At 41.1% G+C, this 25,475-nt stretch overlaps 1 protein-coding gene across 3 annotated transcripts in view; it reads right to left on the reverse strand.

Moving 5' to 3' along the window:
* Window positions 1–1,490: 1,490 nt before the first annotated feature.
* Window positions 1,491–25,475, reverse strand: part of UBA3 (ubiquitin like modifier activating enzyme 3) — a 50,839-nt gene continuing 26,854 nt past the window's right edge. For all 3 annotated transcript variants that reach the window (XM_089676023.1, XM_089676022.1, XM_089676025.1), the window contains 14 exons: window positions 22,852–22,934; window positions 22,434–22,514; window positions 20,949–20,992; window positions 20,797–20,861; window positions 17,578–17,733; window positions 14,559–14,661; window positions 13,551–13,664; window positions 12,952–13,005; window positions 12,654–12,690; window positions 12,486–12,567; window positions 9,399–9,499; window positions 8,163–8,226; window positions 5,557–5,611; window positions 1,491–2,222 (listed from right to left, as the gene is read on the reverse strand). In XM_089676023.1, the coding sequence (XP_089532149.1) occupies window positions 2,134–2,222; window positions 5,557–5,611; window positions 8,163–8,226; window positions 9,399–9,499; window positions 12,486–12,567; window positions 12,654–12,690; window positions 12,952–13,005; window positions 13,551–13,664; window positions 14,559–14,661; window positions 17,578–17,733; window positions 20,797–20,861; window positions 20,949–20,992; window positions 22,434–22,514; window positions 22,852–22,934 (1,128 nt within the window). In that variant the 3' untranslated portion in view covers window positions 1,491–2,133. The remainder of the gene's footprint in view (window positions 2,223–5,556; window positions 5,612–8,162; window positions 8,227–9,398; window positions 9,500–12,485; window positions 12,568–12,653; window positions 12,691–12,951; window positions 13,006–13,550; window positions 13,665–14,558; window positions 14,662–17,577; window positions 17,734–20,796; window positions 20,862–20,948; window positions 20,993–22,433; window positions 22,515–22,851; window positions 22,935–25,475) is intronic.

The following is a 25,475-nucleotide window of genomic DNA, read 5'->3' on the forward strand; positions in this document are numbered from 1 at the left end:
GGAAAGCATCAGCTAAGTTTATGAACTATAGTGAAGAAAGAAAAAAAAAAAAAGCCAGCAACTGCATTTAAAAACCGGCACTGACATATAGGGGTTTATTTACTAAAGCTGGCGAGTCCAAAATCAGACTCCCTTCTGCATAGAAACCAATCAGCTTCCACGTTTCATTGCCAAAGCTTCATTGAACAAGCTGAGGTTAGAAGCTGATTGGTTTCTATGCAGAAGGGAGTCTGATTTTGGACTCTCCAGCTTTAGTAAATAAACCCCATAGTGACAGCCAGTGAGGGAGCCTCTGTGTATACACTCCTACCTCACTGTATACACTGCTCCTCTCCTGCCCCCTCCTTGCACACACTGCCCCCCACCCCCTCCAAGAGGACCTGTCACTCATATGCTATCACATATTGGACTATTGGTTCCCTATGTGATAGCAATAAAATCATAAGTTAAAAAAAATAAATAAAAATATGAAAGTAGAAAAAACAAATATACAAAAAAAATTAGAGCCTCCCCACCCCCACATACGCAGACATTTCGGTTTTCGGACATATGCATTCTGAATTTCTGGTAACGGTTTCAGCAACAGAATTTTCATTTCGGTGCATCACTAATATATAGATTTAATTTCCCTGGAATTCAGCTGTAAGCACTACATTTCCACGTTTGATTACTGTGTATCTGTATGAAGAAAAACCTTAAAATAGGCAGACAAGTTGTGTCATTAAAGAATAACTCCACTTTTAGGTACATTGCCAGGATTTAAACAAACTTTGTTACAGATTCCTACCTTTTTTGTTTTGAAGAGAAAAGCTGTTTATCCCACTTTGTTTTTTGATACTGTTTCTATGCCTATTCTATGACTGTTTCTATGACTATGCCTAAAACCTGACTTGTTTCTTATTTTGCATTTATTTATTAACAGTACTTATATAGCGTTGTCAATATACACAGTGCTTTACATATATATTATACATTCACATTAGTCCCTGCCCTCAAGGAACTTAAAATCTAAGGTCCCTAAACTCACATTCATACATACACATACTAGGGCCAATTTAGACAGGAGCCAATTAACCTACCAGTATGTCTTTGGAGTATGAGAGGAAACCGGACCCGTAAGAAACCCACACAGGCACAGGGAGAACATGCAAACTCCGGGCAGGTAGTGCCGTGGTTGGGGTCCGAATCGACGACTCTAGAGCTGCCAGTTGGAAGGGCTAACCACTGGAAATTACATTTCTGGAGGCGTTCTGTACACCAGCTGAGTACAGATCGCCTCCAGGAGCCATATTACATTTACGTTATAGAAAATGACAGCAGCTGCAGTTTGGAAAAGAAAAGGTAATTTTTTAATAACATTAAATTACAATATGGCTTGTATAGCAGTTGTATATGCTATATAACTTTTTCCATTCAACTCCCTATTTTTTTTCCCTCAAAAGTGGAGTTACCGTTTAAAGTATTAAGAATATCAAGCATATAAATATTACTTAAGGTACAGATGTTTTTATTATGTCTAATTACAATATTGTTTACACCAGACAAAAAAAAAAAAAAGACAGCTTTTGTAGCTTCTGCCATAAGAAAGACACAACGTAAAAGATACAAAGCTTTATACAGATCAGAGCAATCAGAGCAGCTAAAGTGCACCTGATGTGCATGCGCGATAGCAGCCATTTTGTGGGTCAGATACATGTGCCAGAGGCTGCAGCCTATTATTGTGCTAGGACCTTGTGACATGAACTTTGTATAGCTGCCATAAAGTCACTAGCTCCTAGTGGACCACTAGCCAAAGTATATCTACAAACAAAATGGCTTCACGCTGACAGGTACTCTTTATTAGACCAAAATACTGTACATTGAAGATGTTTCTAAAAGTATATTTAAAATGCTCTTGGGGGGGCATTTAAAACATTTTCCCTTTCATAAATAATTTTTCAGTGAGGGCTATGTTACATGAGCATTTCCAATTAGCCATATAAACTGGGTAAGAAATCAATGCCTGACTTGCTGTCAGCTGGCCACAAATTTCTTTTTCCATTTTTGTCATACTCCACATCCATATCAGTATCTGCTACTCAGTCCTGCAAGTAATTCTAACTAAAAGTGTCTTCATGGAATCTCCTGTGTCAGCTAGGTGGTAAAATGAAGTTTAAATATGATGGTTTGAGGGGTCGTGACATCGGCAACTGCAAGTTCCTGTCCGTCAACAAGGCCGAGCTCTACAGGGAGGAAGAAGAAATAAAATATCAGGATAAGGTTATATTTTTAATGGGAATATGGACATAAATTATCATCTACACAGCTAATGTCATGCAAGGGGCATATTTATCAAGTAAAGAAGCTGACTTTCAAAACACATCCCCTGCAGTTAAATATTCCAGGTCCACGTAATAGTAAAAACAAAGTGCACAGAAAATCACTTTAATTAAAAAAAAAAAAAAAAAAAAAAGGATAAAATATCACTTACAATGAAGTAACCTGATGTTACAGGGCTACATCCATTCTTTAGAGTCACTCTACAGAACAGACATGGTCCTGAAACATGTCAGAATAGTGAAGGTTATTTTACAATTAAATGTACAATCTCGGCATCCCTTTCTGCGCAGCTCATATAGTTTTTTTCATTTTGGTTTTCCCAGTGTGAACCTCAAGAGTAACCATCATGTCTTGCATCCTCTCCTACTTCCTCCAAATTAGTGAGAGTGCAGCCTCATCTGTTGAAGTGATCTGTCTTTCCCTGATTTGTCTTGTTGGCATGTCCTGACCAAGTCACTTCATTGCATTCACAAGTATATTTTGCCTTTGCCACACATAGCTTGCAAGCATATTCAGAGCTGCCTTGGTACCAGTGAAGCACAGTAAATTTGAAGATTTTATTCTGGGTCCATGTGTTTTAAATGGCAGGGAATGATTCTTCACCAGAAAAGGTTTGGTGAAAGTCACATTCACTGTGTTATAAACAGATCCACTAAAGTTTTGTCCACATATAGATGACGTTTAAAGGAAACTATACATAAAGTGTACTTTTCACGCAGTTTTCAAACGTCAAACTCTTTGCAGGTTAACTCCATTGGGGCAGGCAAACTTCTGAAGGGTTTGTTCATTCCGTTCTGATATTTCATTTTTTTTTTTATAGATATTGGAGGATTAACACCCTCTCCTTTGTCTCTCAAGGACTTTACTGGCAGGATCCCAGCAATGTTACCACACCTCTTGTGTCCATTTGTCAGTGGCTTCCACTCCCCCTTCCGGATTTTTTATTTTATTTATATTAGGAAATCAACATCCTTCCAATAAATAGCATAGCAAGACATACAAATACCAGTTGCAAAAGGAGGACTCCCAGTACAGATGCAGGTGGAGGAACTTGAGGGTGGAACTTGACATTAGAAAGGGTTTGATGCCCTGAAACGACATCCACTTGTACTAGGTGTCCTTGTGTTACTGGTATTTGTATGTCTTGGTATTTGCTCTATGTGGACCCAATGTGTATTGCTATACGTTACCTGAGATTTTGTAAATGTAAATTACTGAATTGCTAATCTTGTGTGCTAGCTTTATCATTCCTAATTTATAGAGAACTAAGGGCCCTTTCACACGGGCACATTCTGTTCTCATCAGCAGGGGATCTGTCCGCCAACCCCCTGCTGATTGGAGCAGAGCAGAATGGATGACAGATCCATGTCCGCTCAGCCGACACAGCCCAAGCCTGCTCCACTCTATGGGCGGCCGAGTGTAAACAGACTCCGCTGTCTATTAAAACCCCCCTGCCTCTGATCCAGTCAGCCCAAATGAAGAGGACAAAGTCCTCCACTTTTTTGTGGACCTGATCAGACCCAGAGGTAGGCAGGTGTAAAAACGGACACAAGTCTGTTTACACCTGCTGATCCACAGCAATGTATGGCGCTTCAAATCAGGTCCGCCTGAAAAATGGATAGCCCCCTTCTTCTTACATCTTTGGAGAGGCTAATAAGAGTGGGATCTGTCTCTCTTTTTCCTCCCCCTCTGGTTAGTGGGCAGAGGTTTAGATTTCCAACGGTGGTCTGTGTGTTCGTTCGGTGGGCACAATATGTCAGTCCATTTGCTGTGGGAAGCTTGACACACATACAGTTTAAGGGTGAGAAAGTGAATTGGCCTGTGTCCTTTTTTAAACTTGATGCTCTTTTGCTGTTGCTGTGTGGGCATAATTATATTGTTTTTTTAATTTGACCAGTTGCAGGGATTATATGGGGTTTCCCCCTCCTATGGCTATTGATGTCCATCCTGGTGGAGAATAATGGTGCAAAAGCTTATTACTACTTCTTTGAACTACGCAGTATATGAATTCATATTTCAATTATACAGTTTTTCTGTGCATCCCTGGTAAGATAGTTCTCCACAATTACCTATGTAATACTTGTTTTGTATATACAGTATGTGATGATTGCTGCTTTATTCACCAGTGTTGTTTCATTTTTAGTAGCATTTTATGCAGTATTTATAATTCTCCTGAGGAAGCCATAATGCTGGTGAAACATGTAGAGCTGAATTTTACTGCACAGATTTTCAAGCTGCATAGATATTCTGTAATGATTTCATGCTCAATATTGTCAAGTGCTGTTTTAACTGCTGTGTACTGTATTAAAAATATCCATATTTTAATTATATAATCTCTTTTGCGTTGGAGGGATGTTTGTTGACACCTTTAAAATCCCTTCTTTTTTATTTCAAATATGTTTAATGTTTTGAATGGAGTGGCTCCCTTACAGCTATAAAAACTGACCACACCTCTCAACATTTCATAATCCAAAATCAATTTATTTAATCTCTGACCTGATTAGAATCAGCATAAATTCACCAACTGCCCTAAAATGGTGAACCCATGACAGTCTAGTTCCAGATGCCATTGCAGCCATTCACAGAGTTGTTAATACACTGAATTAAGCTAGTGATGGCCATAAGGTATGCTTTAGGTCAAATGATCAGGAACGTTGTAATAGGTTTTCCTGCTCCTACTCACCATCTCTATTGTACAAACTGAATCTAAACAGAGTTTGGGTCTGCTTTAATATACTAAGCTTCAGTTACAGATGTGGGTTCCTGATGTCTGATATTTTTCTCGTGAACAGCATGACTATGCCAGAACACAGAAAGGGAAAAAAAAGTTATATATTCTTAAGACAGCATTGTCATGGAAACGTAAACATGAATGGTCAATTAACTGTAACACAGTGAGATTCATGTAATGATAGTGGGCAGATAGCTATGACAGTGTTCAAAATTAACAGAGCTGTACTAGCCAATCACATCAGGCAGTTTGAATAATGAAAAACGATGGCTGATTGGCTGCCACTGATGCTGCGCATAACTTTTTGTTGTATTAGATAAATCGGATTGTGCTTCTGTGGATGTAAGATGAGCACAACAATCTGCCATGTTTCTCCTACGAGAAACTAAACTACAACGTTATAAGTAAACTGCTGGTATACAATTATGGAGCACTGAGGTCTGAATCAGACAATATTTAACATGCCCCAAACCTAGCTAAACATTTATTGCCAATAACAAGATTACCGTGTAAAGTCTTGCAAAGATTGGGCCTTGTCCTTTCTTCTATAGATGCAACAGTCTGGAGAGAAAAAGAAAATAAATTTAAAGGATAATGCCACCCACAATCACTACACAAGTCATTTTGTAATCCAGCCTCACTCAACCAGGGTTCCTTCGGGGATCACTAAGGGGTTCCATGAGTAACAAGCAGATTCTGCCGCTCTGATAAGTAACCACTGACACCAACAATCATTTTGCCTATTTGTGGGGGGACATTTTTTCCAATGACGAACAACCTAAGGTGGACCGTCATCACAGATTACATATACACCTGCAAAAGAAGGCCTTTCTTCAATGTCCAATATAGGAGAGATTTCACTGACCAACAGTGAGAGGGGGCCAGTCACTTACCACCAATGTAGAGAGGAACTTTTTCACTGGACTGTCAATTTGAGCAAACTTTAGACTTTTCATTGTCTGTATTTATTTTCTGGGTATTATTATTGATAATTAGTTTTAATTTACTATTAAAAAGAATACAGGAGGGTTATAACCCCTGTCAGATTTTCTTTTGCCATCTATGCCCCATTGCAGAGATTTGCCTTCACTTCCTGTCTCATAGCTAAACAGAAAGTGACAGGAAATCCCTACAAATTAAGGGAATTCCTTGGGGAGCCCCAGGACACCAGAGCTAGTGTCCCCATTGGAAGATTTTCCCTCTATTACATTTCTGGGAACAACACAAAATTTAGGATATTCTTTCAATGATAAAGGTAAACAGGACAAATAGAGAGGGTGAATCTCCCTAAAGGTGGCATAGACTGCAATAAAAATTGACAGATGTTCTTATCCCTCCCCACTCTATCAAAAACTATAAGAAAAAATTGCCTTTTGTTATACTTTAATAAAAATAATTTTGTGGTATAGAGCAGACCTGGGTGTCAAATATGCTGAGTACATCACATTCCATTTTATTCATATATCCATAAGGCCAAGATCAGTGGAGGGCTGCAGTGATGGTGGTCCTTCTTGAACTTTGTTCCATCTCCACACAGGATCTCTGGAGCTCAGTCAGAGTGACCATCGAGTTCTTGGTCCCCTCGCTTACCAAGGCCCTCCTCCCCTGATTGCTCAGTTTGGCTGAGCGACCAGCTCTTGGAAGAGTCCTGGCTGTGCTAAACTTCTTCTATTTGAGATATATGAAGGCCGCCGTCCTCTTGGGAACCTTCAGTGCAGCAGAATATTTTTGTAGACTTCCTCAGATCTATGTCTTGCAAAAATCCTGTCTCTGAGCTCTGTGGGCAGTTCCTGTGACCTCATGGCTTTTGTTCTGATACAGTATGCACAGTCAGCTGTGAGGCATTTTTTAGCGAGGTGTGTGCCTTTCCATATCATGTCCAATCAATTTAATTTACCACAGGTGGACTCCAATCAATCAAGGTGTAGATACATTTCAGCAATGATCAAGAGAAATGGGAGGCATCGGAGCTAAATTTCAAGTATTTTTACTAAGGGTCTTAATACTTATACCAATGTGATATTTCAGTATTTCCTTTTTCAAAAATTTGCATACATTTTTAAAATTATGTTTTCACTTTGTCAATATGGGGTACTGAGTGTAGTTTAATGAGCAAAAAAAATAATTGGAACAACTGTAGTACCAGGCTGCAACATAACAAAACTGAAAAAAAGTGAAGGGGGTCTGAACACTTTATGAATGCATTGTACGCATGAGGCAATCCAATTGCAATAAAATAAAGTACAAAAACATTCATTGCATGCGAAGTTGTGTTTATGTGAATATTTCTGGGGAGGGGGTCCATATCTTTCATCAGATTCTTAAAAGGGTCCATGACTCAAAAAGGTTAAGGACCGCTGATCTAGAGGATATTGGGATTTTTCAAAAAAAAGCAAAGCCCCTCTTTTAGCAATCAATACATAATTTCACAAATTATACCAGTTAAAAATCACTGTCTAGGGCAGCAATGGGCAAACTACGGCCCGGCGGACCTTTTAATCCGGCCCGTGGAGCGTGATGCTGTCAGGATGTGTGTAGGCGGGGCAGCGTGACGAACATGAGGGGAGCTAGGCTCCTCTCACAGTCCGCCCTGAAGACCGGAACGGCGCGGGAACACGGCGAGAGGAACGCGCGGAGCAAAGGTAAGTGAATTACTATGGGGGATGAATTACTATGGGGGATGAATTACTATGGGGGATGAATTACTATATGGGGGATGAATTACTATGGGGGATGAATTACTATATGGGGGATGAATTACTATATGGGGGATTAATTACTATGGGGGATGAATTACTATGGGGGATGAATTACTATATGGGGGATGAATTACTATATGGGGGATGAATTACTATGGGGGATGAATTACTATGGGGGATGAATTACTATGCTTACTATGGGGGAATATTACTATACTTACTATGGATGACACATACACATCATTCATCTACTCTTGGTCCGGCCCCCGGGTCCAATATATGAACTCATTGCGGTCCTCAAGTCAAAATGTTTGCCCACCCCTGGTCTAGGGCTATAGAGAATCTACATGGATCCAGATGTATGCAGCCTGAGACGACATGTAGCAAAAGATCTCCTGCTAAAATCTTCTTACCTGTAAATAAAGTGTCTTATTCTTCCCATCCAGTGTTGCTGTGATAGCAGGAGATCTCATTTGTCTGCACAAAAACATTCATGAAAGATTTATCAGAGATCAAAACCTAAAAGTAAGTGGCAGAAGCTTATAGCAAAATATAACATGGCATATGTGCAGGGGTGGAAGAAGGGGAAGTGGTGTCAAGGAGGTGATGACTTTAGCTTTATAGCCTTGGTCAACCAAGCACAACATGGAACCTGGAGTTATGTTAAAGCTGAACTCCAGCATAAGCAAATATTATGTAAATGCAACAGGCATGTGTATTTTTCATTTAACCTTGTTGTGCTTTGTGTATTTCTTCCAGATCTATGCATTAATCCAGTGTGAAACTTTGCTTCTGTGGAGGAGCTTCCTGCAATAAAGACCAGTTACTGCAGCTCTCTTGCTGTGCAGGGTGACTAGTCTTCTATCAGCCCACTCCCTCTGCATTCGATCTGCCGCTGCAGTGCTGATCATTGTGTTCTGACGGGGAATGTGGGTCCCTCATCAGAATACAATAGCACAGCAGGGGGTGATCCCTGCATTCACACTGTTTGTGTTGATGCAGGAATCAGAGTTTTTTGTATACTTTCAGCCCACCGTTTGAATAAAAAAATAACTCAGTGTGTACCAGCTTAGATGTAGCACAGTGCTAAAGTCACTGTTACTTTTATGGGGTAATAATTCCAGATCTATGCATTATTTCAGTGTGAAACTTTGGGGAGATTTACTAAAACTGGAGCACTCAAGAGTCTGATGCGGCTGTGCATGGTAGCCAATCAGCTTCCAACTTCAGCTTGTTCAATAAGGCTTTGAAAATAAAACCTGGAATCTGACTAGTTTCTACATAGAGCTGCACCATACTTTGCAAGCTCCAATTTTTGGAAAATCTCCCCCTTTGCTTCTGTGGAGGAGCTTCCTGCAATAAAGACCAGTCACTGCTGCTCTCTTGTTGTGCAGGGGAACTAATTTTGTATCCGTCCCCTCCTTCAGTTTTCTGAGGTTGGAACCTGCTGGATTTCTCCCCACAGCTCTCTGCACAGGCTACAGCTGGGTACACATGGATCGAAATTTGTCCGGTTCAGCAGAAACAAGGCAGATTTTGATCTGTGTGAAGCCAACTGTGTTCAGCAGAAGCCAATCGTTTGACGGACTTCTGTCGAACAAGACCACTTCAACGATTCAACCTTATGTTCCTTTAAATGGGCTACTCACAATGAGGTATCATTCGTTAAATAATCCAGAACTTCTTGCAACTTGGCAGAGGATGGAAACTCAATGTTCTGAGGAAGCAGACTACACGCCGGGCAATTATCCTGTTCCAAAACACAGAAAACTAGTTTAAACAATAAGAAAAATGTGTTGACATCGTACACTTTTTTTTTTTTCTTGGGACAGAGACTCAAAAGTTTGCAAAGCATGAATGTAGGCTTATGCTCATAACACTATTAAAGAGAGATTTTCAGTTCAACAAATAAAAATAAAGCGTTACACTCTGGTCACACTGATCCAGACTTTGAAATTGTGCGACTTACGACATTCTGATGTTGATTTCAGGTGCAATTTGCAAGACATCTGACACAGATGTCTGTGCAAATCACACCATAAGTAGTGCATGCACTACTTTAGAAATCGGTGCGGCTCCGACCAAGTCCGAACCGCACTGATATGACCGCTGTAATTACAGACGATAGGCTACGACTTGTCATGCGATTTGCAAGTCGTATGGCATGCAAATCGAATGCCAAGTTGCACCCAGTGTGACCGGGGTCTTAAAGCAGTAGTAAACCGCAAAAAATAGAACAAAAAAACAAATCTTCTCACTGCATACTAGCACATTATGAAAGATTTACTTGAAAAGGAAGCGCTCCAGTGCACCGCTGTCTCGGCTCCCTGGGGCTTCCATCTTCACTTGGTTTTCCTTCCGGGTTTGCGGGATGCAGCTGTTTGACTGGCCGTGCTGTAATAATATCACTCCGGCACACATTAGCGCTTCGGCCATGGCACAGCATGTCATCCCTTGAGCACGCAGTGCGCATGCGACAGTGATATCACCAGAGCTGCTAAAGTAAATATCTCCTAAACGGTGCACGTTTAGGAGATATTTACTGTACCTTTATGCAAGCCTTATTACAAGCTAGCCTGTAGGTAACTAATAACAAACAAAGACTTTACTACCACTTTAATGTTTGTGTAGATCCAGCAAATACACCAGCACTTAAGCTTTGCAGTGCTATGGTCCCATGTTAATTTTAGGGTGGTGCCACAATAGCTTCTTGAAACCAAGTGTAGCACGTGTGAGAAAACATAGGCATCAAAAGCATCAGACATACCCGGAAGTGTTTGATGCTCAAGATTATGATGGGAAGCCATTACTCTGCAAGGCAGTGAAGGTCTGAGGCACGGGTGGAGGGACATGTTACGTATTAATGTTGTTCTTTTGTGGGGGTTTTTTTTTTCTTAAATCAGTAATAGGGCCACTATTTTTTTTACCACTTGTCTACAGGGCACTTATATCACCTTCCTGCCCAGGCCAAATTTTCAGCAATTCAGTGCTGTCGCAGTTTGAATTACAATTGTGCGGTCATGCAACACTGTACCCACATGAAATTTTTATCGTTTTCTTGAGACAGATAGAGCTTTCTTTTGGTGGTATTTAATCACCTCTGGGTTTTTTATTTTTTGCTAAACAAACCAAAAACTGAAACTTTTGCAAAAAAAAAAATTTTTTCTTAGTTTCTGTTATAAAATGTTGTAAATAAGCGCTTTTTCGCCTTCACTGATGTGCGCTAATGAGGCTGCAGTGATGGGCACTGATAGGCGGCACTGATGAGGGGGCACTGGTAGGTGGTACTGATGGGCATTGACAGGCATCACTGATGGGCACTGAAAGGCAGCACTCATATGGCACAGATAGGCGGCACTAATAGGTGGCACTGACTGGCGGCGCTGATAGGTGGCACTGAAAGGCAGCTCAGATGGGCACTGATATGTGGCATTGATGTGCACTGGTAGGCACTGATATATGGCATTGATGTGGCACTGATGAGCACTGGCAGGTGGCATTGATGGGCAGACAGGTGGCATTGATGGATACTGCCAGGTGGCACTGATGGGGCTACACTTATCAGCGCACATGGATTATCAGTGCCCTGATGATCAGTGTACACGTCCCCTATGAGGAATGCCGATTACCAGCTCTCCTCTCCTCACGAATTGTCAGCGTGACAGTTTGTGAGGAGAGAAATGCCGATAACTGGCATTTCCTTATTTACATGCGATCAGCTGTGCTTGGTAACAGCTGAACACATGACAGAGCCGACGTGTTCGGCTCTTTCCGTTGATCGGTGATCCCAGGGACACAGCGCACCACCGATCGCCGTGCACCCCCGGGGACATGCACACACGGTTAGAGTAGGAGGACATTATAGGACGTCCTCCCAGAACGAGAAAACTGCCTTGTGCCCATCATTTCCTTATATGGTGGGCGGGAGGCGGTTAAAAGGCGTTCACCCCACTACAAATAAATTCAATCCCAATCAGTGGAAAACATATCACAAATGAACCAAAGTGCTAATATCCTTGAATAATAATCAGAATCACCTAAGTATTATCCATTGAAAAAATCTACATAATTCATAAATTAAATAGTGTCCATAAAAAAACAAAAAAAAAAACAAACCAAACAGTCCATCCACTGATTTCTCATCCGCTTGTGTGCCCAACATATATGTGAATTCCACTTGCTGCTTATTCACCACCATATGCATTAAAAATGAAATGCTTACCAGATAATAATTTGCGCATGTCTCAAAGTCAGGGAGGAAGCAGACACCACCAGGATCTTCTTTTTGAATAAACCAGTATGACAATACACACACTCAAGAAACAAAGATGCTTCCCAAAGTGCAGCAAATTTTATTAAATATACAGAAGTTAAAGGATAAAAATACACTCACATTTAAAAGTGCTGCTCCCGGAATATTCAGGGACACAAATTATTATAGATCTGGTAAGCATTTAATTTTAATGCATGTGGTGGTGAATCAGCAGCAAGTGGAATTCCCGCAGGTGTTGGGCACACAAGCAGATGAGAAATCAGTGGATGGACTGATTTATTTATGAACATTCTTTAATTTATGAATGTTGATTAGATATTTTTTTTACATGCATCTGTTGCTATTCACTGGCAGCGTATAGTAGGGCTTTTTGAATCAGAATATTTAAAGTTTTTAATCAATGCAAGTTTATGCCATCCTGTTAAAATGTTTGCAAAAACATTACACTTGTGTCTATACAAACCTTTCTTTCAGCTTCAAACGTATACGTGTACAATCCATCCACATCATTAAATACTAGGTAGTTGTTTAAGGGCATATAAGCGCTGCAAGAAATCATAATGAAAAGAGTCAACACGTGATATGCCACGGAACTACTATGATTAAAACAGTGACTAATAAACTTGATTACCTTGATGCTATTTTAAATACTTCAGTGGCGCAGGCCGCTAAAAGTACAAAGGGACCATTGTCAAATCAAAGGCACTTAGATACATTAAAGAAGAAAGCAAGTCAACTGAGAAGAGAAGCTACCATAGTAATAGAAAAATGAAGAAGGTGCAAACAGATTCTTATCATTTCAAATCCCTACAATTAGCAAACACACAAGGCCATTACGTCTTAAAACCTATTACCCCACCAGTATACATTTGGGTTGTGGAAGGAAATCAGAAAATCCATACAATCTTACAAACAGGTCAGAGTTTTACCTGCAATTACTGCATTTGTAGACGCTACAGCTGGAATAATTCTTTTCACAACACCTATGAGTCAGAAAATAATAATAATGTCAAATATGCATAAGCTGAAGAGCTCCATTTGATCTCATATAAGCTGCAAAAAGAATACATTAAAGTTCAAACTACTGCAACGTAAAATTACACATATTACTGCAGATCAGAATACTCCAGAGGTCGCATTTAAGATATCTGACGTTTAACTGCAGTCAAAATCTTTATATTAGTTTTGGATATGTTTCCTCTCATTTCTAGTTCTAGTGACACAACAACAATAAACATAGTGTGGGGAAGATTAGAACCTATAACATTTTTATTGCTGTGCATGTCCTTGTCGAAGACCTCTCTTTTATTCCATCTTCAGGGGCAATATTGAGGGAAAAAACGTAGGGGAAATCTCCCCTATTGGGACTCAGGGGAAACCTCCCCTATTGGGACTCAGCAATGAAAACCTGACCAGGGTTCAAATCCTTCCCGAAGCAATTAAAATAAAAAAAAGTTGACTGGATTTATAATTTAAATTTGAAAAAGTTTAAAGCAAAATCTTCTAGCTATAGGATTCTTCCATTTACCTTGAGTGAGTCTGTATGTCACTCCTCGGATGTTGAACTGTGAAGCACGCTCAAGAGATTTCTTAAATATCCACTGGATATGCTCAGGGTCATCTCCGTCCAGCTGAACACCCTCTAAAGAACAAAACAAGAAGTTTTTATACAAAGACATACAACCTTGTGCACAGCACAGAAGCCAGTTTTTCCCATATTAGACCTGATATCCAGGGTAAACAAATGTTGTCTAAATACAAGACGCTTGCTTGAATCCTGACTCCTTGTGACGCAACCTTTACATTTTACCAAGGTGCATGAGTCTCCTGTAACAAAAACTGGTCACTACTGTCCTCTTTCTTTCCAAAGGATACCCCCAGCCCCCATATACTCCCCTTACCTGTGCTCCATCATTGCTCCTCCACAACTGGCAAGGATACCCAGCACTTCCATGTATGGGGAAATACCTGCTCTGCTGTGACAGTCTCGGTCTAGCAGCCAATTGCTAGGCCTGAGCACTGTTACATTACTAGGGTAGTCACGCCAATGCGAAGGCAGCCGATTTCGGCACTGGTTGAGGAGGAGCAAGGAGCTGTGAAGGAGCACAGGCAAGGTGTGCACATGGAGGACAGGGATGCAACAGTATTTTTGTAAAGCTACTGTCACCTGTATCCCATTGGAGAAACATTTCCTTTAGTTCCTGTCCCGTAGGCACAAGAGAAAATCTCTCCAGACTGAGGGAAATATCTTTTTTGAACAGCTGCCATTGCAACAAGTGTCCCTACTGGAAGATTCCCCTCTATTTTCTTTTCAGTGACAACTCAAAATTTTGGCTTTTCCTCATTGTCAGCTTGTCCCCGGTGGGGACCCAAACAGCATTAAGAACCTGACAGGGTTGCTAACCCTTCCAACTCCATGTAAAATTAAAAAAATAAATGAGCCACAGATAGACGAGTTTAGTGAATCTGAAAAATAATTGCTTGGCAGATCATAAAATGAATTGCTAACTACATATCAAACAAATTTCCATTATACCTCCAAACGGTTGCTCTTTTGGCCATTGTAAAATCCGGACATACTCTATACAGTGCTCTGGTAACCTGGGCATAGATGCAATCGTACACATGGGGAAGTTAATCTGGAGGAGAGAACAATACAAATACATTACAGTAACAGGTCAAATTTTGGAAAAGAGCCAAATTAAAATGTTTTGATGGAATGACACTCAAATGTAACTTCACCTTACTTGGGAAAAAATAAATAACAAAGGTGCTTCACATTTTTTTATACATTATGCATACTTCAGGCTGAACTCTAGGAAAGTGGCTAAATTCAGAGCAGAAATACATACACAGAATTGTTTTTACCATCAGCACATAGGCAATGCAGCAGAGCCAGACTGGCTGCTAATGCTAGGGCTCCCTCTCCCGGACTGAGTATAGGAGAGTACAAGAGATCAAGACAAGCTCCAGTGCTTGAATTTCCTGAGTGTAATGATTAAGGGTACTTTTACACTGTCTTGTTGTATGAACATCAGATATTCCTAGCAGAAAAAAAAAAAGCAAGGAGGAGCTGTATAGCACATGTGCGTAAACGTACACATGTCTAAAAATGTGTCTACCTTATTTAATCAAGTGTGTGTGTGAAGTGTGCTGTACATGCATACCCGCACATAAAACAGTGATTGGCAACACAAATTTTTGAGGGTTGTTTTCTGATCTATACACAGCACAAGTTTATGCACTTGTGTGTACAAGCACATTAAAAACAATGGGCTGCATTTAAGTCAGTTTAAAAAATTGCCAGAAAGCATAGAAAACGTAGACATCCTGTGTGCAAGAGGCCTTATACTAAATACCAATTTGTTTTTATCTCCGGCTTAAAATAGACCATGCACTAGAAAGCAAGATCTGCTTTTTACACCAGACCTCCCTCCTGTATTATAAATTGCCTTATGATGAATGCACAAAACACTCCTGTTGGGATGGGGGCGGGGGGGGAGATATACACTTATCGTACCCCATCTTCTGCCCATAGTGATGTCACAGTCCATCTGGCAAGGGTTCATCTATGGCTGGCTGAGGAAGCCAACAGCATGTCTAGCATCGAATGGAATGCCCTGAAGAGTCATCATGTGGGTAGAGAGAGGAGGAGCAGGATAGGTGTGTGGACTGCAAGTAGGGATGTGGACTGCAAGTTGGAACTAACAACATTACCTTGTCTGATCCCAGCGGCAATGAGTAGCTAGGAGCAGGAGCCAGTCTGTACCCCTGGCAAGCATTGAGTACAGGGTTTCCATTGTGAATGTGATATTTTATTTTTACTTTTTCCTATTAAAGGAGTAACTAGACAATGCTGTTGTGATCTGCAGTCTTTATGTTTTGTAGTTCACATAATAGCACTCTCTACTTCTTGTGCAAACGGCATAGCAAGAATGTGGGAAACTTCTTGATTATGGACTACATAACTATTTGATTGATTTTTGAAACTGTTGATCTGTTGTGAACTTGGAGACTGCTACACATTTTTTTTTACTACAGATGTTTTACGATAATGATAGCAATTGGAAGCTTTTACTAAGAAGTATTGCAGTTTGTTACCAATTAGTTACATCCTCTGTGTTCAGTGCAGGTTAGATCAGCTGATCTTTTTCTGATGTTACTATGATACTGTTCAGTAAGCATTGCAAATGTGCTAAAGTTATACATTCTCGCAATTTATCTTAACAGAAGTTCTGGATACCCCCTACAAGATATACAATATATTGCCAAAAGTATTGGGACACCTACCTTTACACAAACATGAACTTTTATCGCATCCCAGTCTTAGTCTTTGGGTTCAATATTAAGTTGGCCCACCCATTGCAACTATAACAGCATTCGTGAGGTCAGGCACTGATGTCAGATGAGAAGGCCTGGCTTGCAGTCTCCGCTCTAATTCATTCCAAAGATGTTCTATCAGGTTGAGGTCAGGACTCTGTGCAGGCCAGTCAAGTTTTTCCACCCCAAACTCGCTCATCCATGTCTTTATGGACCTTGCTTTGTGCACTGGTGTGCAGTCATGTTGGAACAGGAAGGGGCCATCCCCAAACTGTTCCCACAAAGTTGGGAGCATGAAATTGTCCAAAATGTCTTGGTATGCTGATGCCTTAACAGTTCCCTTCACTGGAACTAAGGGGCCAAGCCCAACGCCTGAAAAAAAACCCCACACCATAATCCTCCCCCCCCCCCCCCCCCACCAAACTTTACACTTGGCACAATGCAGTCAGGCATGTACCGTTCTCCTGGCAACTGACAAACCCAGACACATTCATGGGATTGCCAGACAGATTGCCTGAGAGCGACCCATTCTTTCATAAATGTTCGTAGAAGCAGTCTGCATGCCTGGGTGCTTGATTTTATACACCTGTGGCCATGGAGGTGATTGGAACACCTGAATCCAACAATGTGGAGGAGTGTCCCAATACTTTTGGCAATATAGTGTATATACACACACAGCTCTATACATGACCAGTAAATGCGTACTTCCTAAAGCTCTGACTGCATAACTTCCTCTAACTCCTACATCACCAATCAACTTCAAAATCAGGTATGAATCTGGTTGGTGCTTGTTGAAAATGTTCTCAGTATTGATTCATCACTGACAATTAAATCCTCAGGTATGCATCCAGCAGTGAAGGACCCGAGGACTTACCAGATACATCTTATGTAGTGGATTTCTATAACAACTTGTCCAATTATACCAGTCTGCACCTCACACAGTGTATTTGTAAACTGGAGATGCAAAGTGGTGTAAGGCAGGAAAACAGCCAGTCACTGAAAATGTGCATGCTCACACAGAGCAACTTTAGCAAGACAGCTAAATAGACAGTTAAGGGACCGCTACAGGTACTCTTACCATCTAAAATAGTAAATACAACATAATGATTACCACACTTGTCAAGGCCAAAAATTCTAAAGACCTCTGTGCCACTGCTCCACCTCTATGGAAAACAGATGTACCTCATTACACATTCAGGTGAACTAATCGTACTGAAAACAATTTACACACTAACCTGTGGTGGGTACAATTCAAGAGTACACTCTATGCATGCCGTCATTCCCGGTAAAATGACACGGGCATTTCCTTTAAAGCCTTCTGTACCTCCATCAATAAAAGGAATAACTGTGCTTTGCTGTACCTCTCCATCGTCATAATTTAAGAGGGACATCTGAGAATAAAGAAAAAAATTATGTCTAGATATCTGTATAGTTATTTATACTGTGTAGTACCTGCAGTTGATAGGTTTTAGGAAACAATTGGCCACTCCTCTACTGTAAAAAAAAAAAGAAAAAAAAACAGTCTATCCAAAACTGTTTTCAGACTCTGCTACCGTAGGAGATCTGAGCAGAGGCTTGAGTAGCATCTGTGGCGGGAGATATGGAGGGGGAGAGCGACTGCCAGCTCTCCCTCTCCACATACAGAGATTTCTCATGCTCAAAGCCTTCTACTCCCCTATAAATGTGAGTGCATAACACATTGGTTTTAATTCACTTTTTAATAAAAGACATGACTACACTATGAGGCTGTTGAAGCCGCTCTCTTTTCATTGTTCAGCATCCTGGTCACACAAGCCATAGTCTGCAGTGGCAGCATAGCTAACAGCTAGATACAGTCTCTTCTTGTGTAATACACAGCCTTACCTCTGGGATCCAGCTTTGCTTTTTGATTTGGTTTTATATTTGTTTATGTAATCAGGTACACTTTGTGCCTTGATATTACACAGTTATGCAGGCCATAGATGGGTCGAAAATCAGCCGATTTTTCTTTTCAAAAAAATGAAAAATCAGTCGTTCAAGCGGCCGACGTTACCAGCAATGGTAAAAAAAAAAAAAAAAAAAAAAAAAAATCGGCCGATTTTCATCCCGTCTACAGCCGGGAAAAAGTGTCCCTGCAGAGAGCTCCGCTATTTCTTTGTTGCAACCGCTATAAATGTCAAGGAACTGTCAATGTATTTGTATCCATTTAGGATACAGATGTTTTTATTCGGAAACAAATAGATACATTGTTGCAACCGCTATAAATGTCAAGGAACTGTCAAAGAAATAGCGGAGCTCTCTGCAGGGACACTTTTTGCCGGACTGGAATTCCTCTTCTTCTTCATCCTCTTCTTCTTCATCCTCCTCTTCTTCTTCTTCATCCTCCTCCTCTTCTTCTTCTTCATCCTCCTCCTCTTCTTCTTCTTCATCCTCCTCCTCTTCTTCTTCTTCATCCTCTTCTTCATCCTCTTCTTCTTTTTGTCTTCCTCTTCCAGGTCACTGCTCATGCGCAGATTTTTTTATCGGTAAAAAGATCGGCCGATTTGCCCATCATTGCTTCGAAAATCGGCCGATCGGCAAAATCGGACGATTTTTTTCCAACTTTACAGATAAAAAAAATCTGCCAAAATACCACAATTAGCCCACTAACGATCCGAAAATCGGCCGATTTTCGACCCATCTATGGCCTGCATTACTCCCTATTCCTGATAATTTTGTGAGCAACCTATGGTTACTTTATTATCCACCTGACAGATCACTATTTCCAATTGCTACTTTACTTTTGATTTGTTTATCCCGTCAAAAGGCCCTCTAGTGACCATGACATTGTTGCATGTCCATTGTGCGCCTTAGCATATTTTCCCAAACATGTTAAGACTTCTAAACATAAGAAGCATCAGCTGATGTGAACCATGTCTGACAAAAAAGGGTAGCTGATCTGCACAAGGCTAGAAAGGGATACAAAGCAAGCTCAATGTGTTTAGGCATCCTATAAGCAACAATTAAACAAACTGGCTATAAATGGACACAGTTTAGTACTGTGGCTACTCTGCCTTGAAGTGGGCACCCAGCCAAGATGACTTTTAAGGCACAACGCAAAATCCTTAATGAAATAAAGAACCCACCAGTAACAGCTAAAGACTTGAATACATCACTGGAACTGGCAAACATTCCTGTTCATGAGTCTACCATACGTACCTATTTGAACAGGCAGGGTGTGCATGGTAGAACACCATGGAGGAAGCTGCTGCACTAAACAAAAACATTGCTGCACACTTGAAGTTTGCCAAAGAGCACCTTGGCAAAATGTTTTATGGACAGATGAAACAAAAGTTGAAGAATACTTATTACTATGTATGATGCAAAAAGGGCATAGCTTAAGAACATCAAAATGTCATCCCAACTGTGAAGTATGCTGGAGGGAACATCACGATTTGGGCTTGCTTTGCTGCCTCAGGGCCTGGACCACTTATCATTGAGGGGAAAATAAATAGTAAGTTTACCAAAATATCCTACAGGATAGTGTTAGGGCGGTTGTCCACCAGATGAAGCTTAAAAGTTGGGTTATGCAGCAGGACAATGACCCTAAGCATTGAAGTAAATCCACTACAGACTGGCTTCAGAAAAAGAAAACGCACCTTTTAGGAGTAGCCCACTCAGAGCCCAGATAACCTCAGAGATGCTGTGAATGACCTCAAGAGTTGTTCACACCAGACGTGCTACAAATGTGTTTGAGCTGAAGCAACTTTATAAACAGGAATGGTCAAAATTCGCCCTGAACGTTGTACAGGTCTGATCCAGAGCTACCAAAAGTCATTGCTGTCAAAGCAACAGCACACAGCATCACCTGCCTGGAGTTTGCATGTTCTCCCTTTGCCTGCGTGGGTTTCCTCTGAGTACTCCGGTTTCCTCCCACACTCCAAAGACATGCTGGTATGTTAATTGGTTCCTGTGTAAAATGGCCCTAGTATGTATGAATGTGAGTTAGGGTCCTTAGATTGTACACCCCTTGAGGGTTAGGGACTGATGTGAATGTACAATATATATGTAAAGCGCTGCGTAAATTGACTGCGCTATATATGTACCTGAAATAAATAATAAATTAATAATAAAGGTGTGACCAGCTAATAACTCCAACTGTATATATAAACATACACAACCCGTGTATATATGTAATTGTGGCTTTTTTTATGTGGATTATTTTGATATTAACTTGCAACATATTTGTTCATGAATTCACATAGATTGGTGAAGATTTGGGATTGTATACAATTTTAAAAATATTTGATTTGGTGCACAAGGCTTATGATGGTTAGGAATTCAGATGATTTATGAACTGACTGAATGCATTCCATTTTGGTATAAGCACTTTTGGAAACTTTCTTGATGAAATTACCCCTACCTTCCTCCTTCACAACAGGTGATTACTACTTAGAACAGGTTCACTTTAAAAGCAATTACAAGTATAACATTACCAGCATTCCATTCAGCCACCGCCTGGCAATAATCGAATCCAGACCACATACTACGAGATGAAACTCTGGAGTGGGGAAAAAAAAAAGAATATATTGAATTCCTGAATAACAAAGGATTATTATGTTAATATCTAACAAGAGACATGCATTACCTCGATAAAATGATTCATCCATATCTTGAATTTTTTTATAATAACTTTATATTGATAGTATCCAAGGTTAAGGAAAAAGTAAATAAAGTGAATTTATTTCTGCTCATTACCTTCCAAGTATGACTTTGTTCTCTACTGGGAATTCCCCCTTGTGCTCCCCCCCACCATGCGTTAGGCAGAGAAGCATTTCCTGCCTACACTAATGGAGAAGGGAACGCCCTCCATGTACTCAGAAACAGTCACCCTTCACACTGTCTGCCTCTCACATTTGCAGTAGGGTGTATTTTGCTGCCATCCATTGCATTATTTACAGTTCTAAATCAACAAATTTAAGAAGGAAATGGACACCTCCTTGTACAAATTTCAGGTGTCAAATCTTAGTAGTCAAGCTCCCATCTGTGTAGTCAAGAGAAGAGTACAAAAGATTGTTGTTGGTGAGAAGTGTAGCTCATTGCAGGCTTGGAATAATATTTTATATCTTCCCGCTGGTCTTGACCAAAGCCATCAGCATTTTTGTTAGAAATAAGCTGGCTCATGCACAAACTGTTATTTCCTGGTATTTACTTCCTTCTCTAGGTAGAAATACCAGATCCTCTATGAATTCCTTTGTGAATGTAGAGAATTTGGCACTGGAAGTCTAGAACACCATGGCACCCACTTGGTGTATAGTGGTAGTGGAAGGGTGAATTTGTGTATGGGAGTTTGAAAGGGTCACTATACAAAAGGAGTGACATTAAGGCTGCATTCACACCTAGGCGTCTTGCATTGTGGGCAGAATCGCCGCAATTTCAAAGCGCTCTACTACAATAGCAAAATGCACAGTGACAGCTTGCGACTTCAGAGCCGGGTGCCCATTGCGCACGCGTGAGAAGCGCTGCGTTTTGTGAATGGCCCCGGAGTCTTCTGGGACCTGTCACGTGTCCCAGAAGACTGCAGGAAGGGGGGGGGGGGGCAACTTCCACTTCCAATCTCCTAGGTAATCACAGCGGAAGTGGAAGCAGGTACCCATCAAATTCAGGTACCCCCCCACTCCCCAAAGGTGGCAATCCTTAATGGGGAGCTGGGGACAAAGGCTTAAAGTGGAACTTCCCCCTTTGGATGGCACTCCGCTTTAACATTATCTCCATTCCCCTGCCACTCCATTTCCGCCCATTACACCTGCAATATCATCTGCAATTGCAGGTATGGTTATCATGTTGAAAGCATTTGGCTAGTCAAGAGTATGCCGTCTTTTACAAGAACAAAGAGAAAGTTAATAAAAGTAATCTTAACGGTCTGTTTCTTCTGCTTATCTTAGTGATTAGAACTTGCAGGAATGTGATGGGCTGTGACTGATGTGAGTATATAATAAATATGTAAATTGACAGCACTATATAGGTACCTTTAATAAATAATAATAATAGTGTAAATATCGAGAAAGACAATTGCCTTCATACACACATCTGAATTTTTTTTATACGATGCATAAACTTTGAGGAAGGATACGGCGTGACACAGCAGTCAGGTATTCTGCTATTTATAAATTCAGCTGCCACCTCTGCTTTGGGTCTTCCTACATCCTTTGGCCTGCAAAAACATACCAGAAAACTATTCAAGCACAACTGTATTGAAATAGCAAACAAACATGAAGACAGAGGGAAGGAGGACACTGTAGATGGTTCTCCCAAAGAGAAAGGTTGTAATGTACAGATCTATCATGTATAATGCCAAATTCCAGGTGAATAGTGAAAAAATAAATGTATTAATATGTTTAAGAAAAAAAAAAAACACAGTGAGGGTGTCTGTTTATAACACCCTTCAAATATACCCTAAAACAGTCTCAAAGTTTAAAAAAAAAAAAAAAAAAAAAAAAGGGACAATGACTATATTCCCTTACTCTAGTAATAAAGCTATTTTTGCTTACCGGAAAAGAAATTGCCTGTTTAAGTTAGAGACATCTATGGTGTCCATATCTATAACATGGATCTGTCGGAATCCAGAGAGCGCCTGTTGACAATACAGGATAAAAGGTTACTAAAAAAGTCATGTATTTTATTTGCTTACTGTATTTTAAAGGCCCTCTAGTTCTGCAGCAGCTTTCACATAAGCAAAGGCAATGGAAGTAGATATTGATCTCTTGGTACACTAAAGGATTACGATCAATAGCTGCACATTTAGTACAATTTCCCTGGGGTCCTAAAGCATATTTAGGCCCTGGTCACATCGGGTGTGAATTGGCATGCGAATTGCATGCCCTGCGATTTGCAAATCGCATGCCAAGTCGAACCCTATTGTCCGCTATCAGAGCGGTCATATCAGTGCGGTTCCGATTCCGCACAGATTTCAAAAGTAGTGCATGCACTACTTTTGTTGCGATTTGCAGAGACATCAGTAAGCGGTATTTTACCGCTTCCGAGTATCCGGTAGGATACCGCTTCCGAATATCCGGTAGGATACCGCTTCGCATTTAAAAAAAAAAAAAGTTTGAATCCACCAAAAAAAGCGCCACTAAAATACAGAGTTATTTTATCAAGTCATGCAGTATTTTAGCAGTGAAAACCATGTTTCAGCTGTCGGGTTCCCCACTGATAGCTGAATGTAAGAAAGAAGTGCGGGCAATTAAAATACGGCCCAAATTTAAAAAAAAAACAAAAAACGGCATGGGTGTCCTCCCCAAAGTCCATGTCAGACCCTTATCCGAGCATGCAGCCCGGCAGGTCAGGAAAGGGGGGGGGGGGTGTCAAGCGAGCACCCCCCACCCCCCTCTCCTGAACTATACCAAGCCACATGCCCTCAACATGGGCCTCTTCCCCACAACCCCCTGGGCAGTGGTTGTGTTGGTCTGTAGGTGGCGTGCTTATTGGAATCTGAAAGCCCTCTTCTGCAAGGGGGCCCCCAGATCCCGGCCCCTCCCTATGTGAATGAGTATGGGGTACATGTTACTGCAACCCATTCACAATAACAAAAAAAAAAAAAAAAACTAGTAGTGTGAAAAAAAAGACAGGAGACCATCTTTGACAAGTCCTTTATGAAAAGAAGGAAAATAAAAGAATGTCCCATGAAGTAAATCCAACATCAATCACAATGCCCGCCACCGCCGGAGAAATTTAAAAAAAAAAAAAAAAAAAAAAGGCTCTGCTCCCGACCGTCTGATTGCTGCACTGGTTTGACAGTTCTTAAACATGTAAGGGGCGGGGCCACCTGGTGACATCACCAGTGTGACCCTGCTCCCGTGTGACATCGACCAGGGCATGCTGAGTCAATTATGTCACATGGGGGCGGGATCACATATGTGATGGCCCCGCCCCTTACATATTTAAGAACCGTCAAGCCAGCAGAGTCAGACGGCAAGGAGCCAGTGTCTCCAGCATTTTTTTCTTTTTTCGGTTGGCGGCGGCAGGCATCGTGATTGCCATTCCTTTATTTTCTTCTTTTAATAAAGGACTTGTCAAAGACTGTCTCCTGTGAATGGGTAGTGGTACCATGTACCCCATGCTCATTTACATAGGGGGGGGGGAGGCGGGATCTGGGGGTTGTGGGGAAGAGGTCCTTGTCTCCATCAACATGCTTTACCCCAAAGCACCCCCCCACGTTGAGGGCATGTGGCCTGGTATGGTTCAGGAGGGGAAGGGGGGGGGGGGCAAGGGGGCGCTCGTTCCCCTTCCCCCCCCCCCTTTCCTGACCTGCCGGGCTGCATGCTGGATTGATATGGAACTTGGGGGGGGGGGGGGATACCACGCCATTTTTTAATTATTTTTTTAATTGCCAGCAATTCTTTCTTTTACATTCAGCTGTCAGTGGGGAACCCTGCAGACAGCTGAAATATGGTTTTCACTACTACAATATCGCATGACTTGATAAAATAACTCATGCAGTATTTTAATAGCAATTTTTTGTTAATTCAAATGTTTTATGTTTTTTTAAATGCTATGCAGTATCCTACCGCATGCTCGGATGCGGTTAGATACTGCTTAGTGAATTGTTCCCTGTGTCAGATGTCTTGCAAATCGCGGCTGAAATCAGCGATTCACCCGACTGAAATCGTGCAGCTTCACAGTAAGTCCGGGGGGGGGGGGATGATGTTTGCTTAGCCCTGGTTCACACCGCAGCGATTTCAGGTGCGATTTGGGAACTGAAATCGTACCTGAAATCGGATCTAATGAATGTGAATGTCTTAACATACACGATTTGCTGCAGCGAGATTTCAAAAGTAGCTCTTGTATTAGTTTTTCTGCAGTTTGTTGCAATTTCACATAGACTACAATAGAAATTGCACTGCAAAATGCAATGGAAAATGCAAGAAATTGTTGGGAAATCTTCAGAAAACACAGCAAACAAAACACGCGATTTAAAATCGTATCCAGTGTGAACCAAGCCTTAGCCTTGGTTCACACTGGATGAGATTTATAATCGAGCATTTTGTTTGTGATTTCACCGCATTTTCTGAAGATTTACCAAAGATTTTTTGTGTTTTCAAAGAGGGACAATCTAGAGTTCAAACCACTGATTGAACCCTCAGGTCTGGGATGTCTGTGACCCAGAGGGGCA

This window comes from Staurois parvus, unplaced genomic scaffold (assembly GCF_062004578.1).
Source record: "Staurois parvus isolate SC_StPar_1 unplaced genomic scaffold, SC_StPar_1.0 ptg000162l, whole genome shotgun sequence".
In the NCBI taxonomy this organism is placed as follows: Eukaryota; Metazoa; Chordata; class Amphibia; order Anura; family Ranidae; genus Staurois; species Staurois parvus.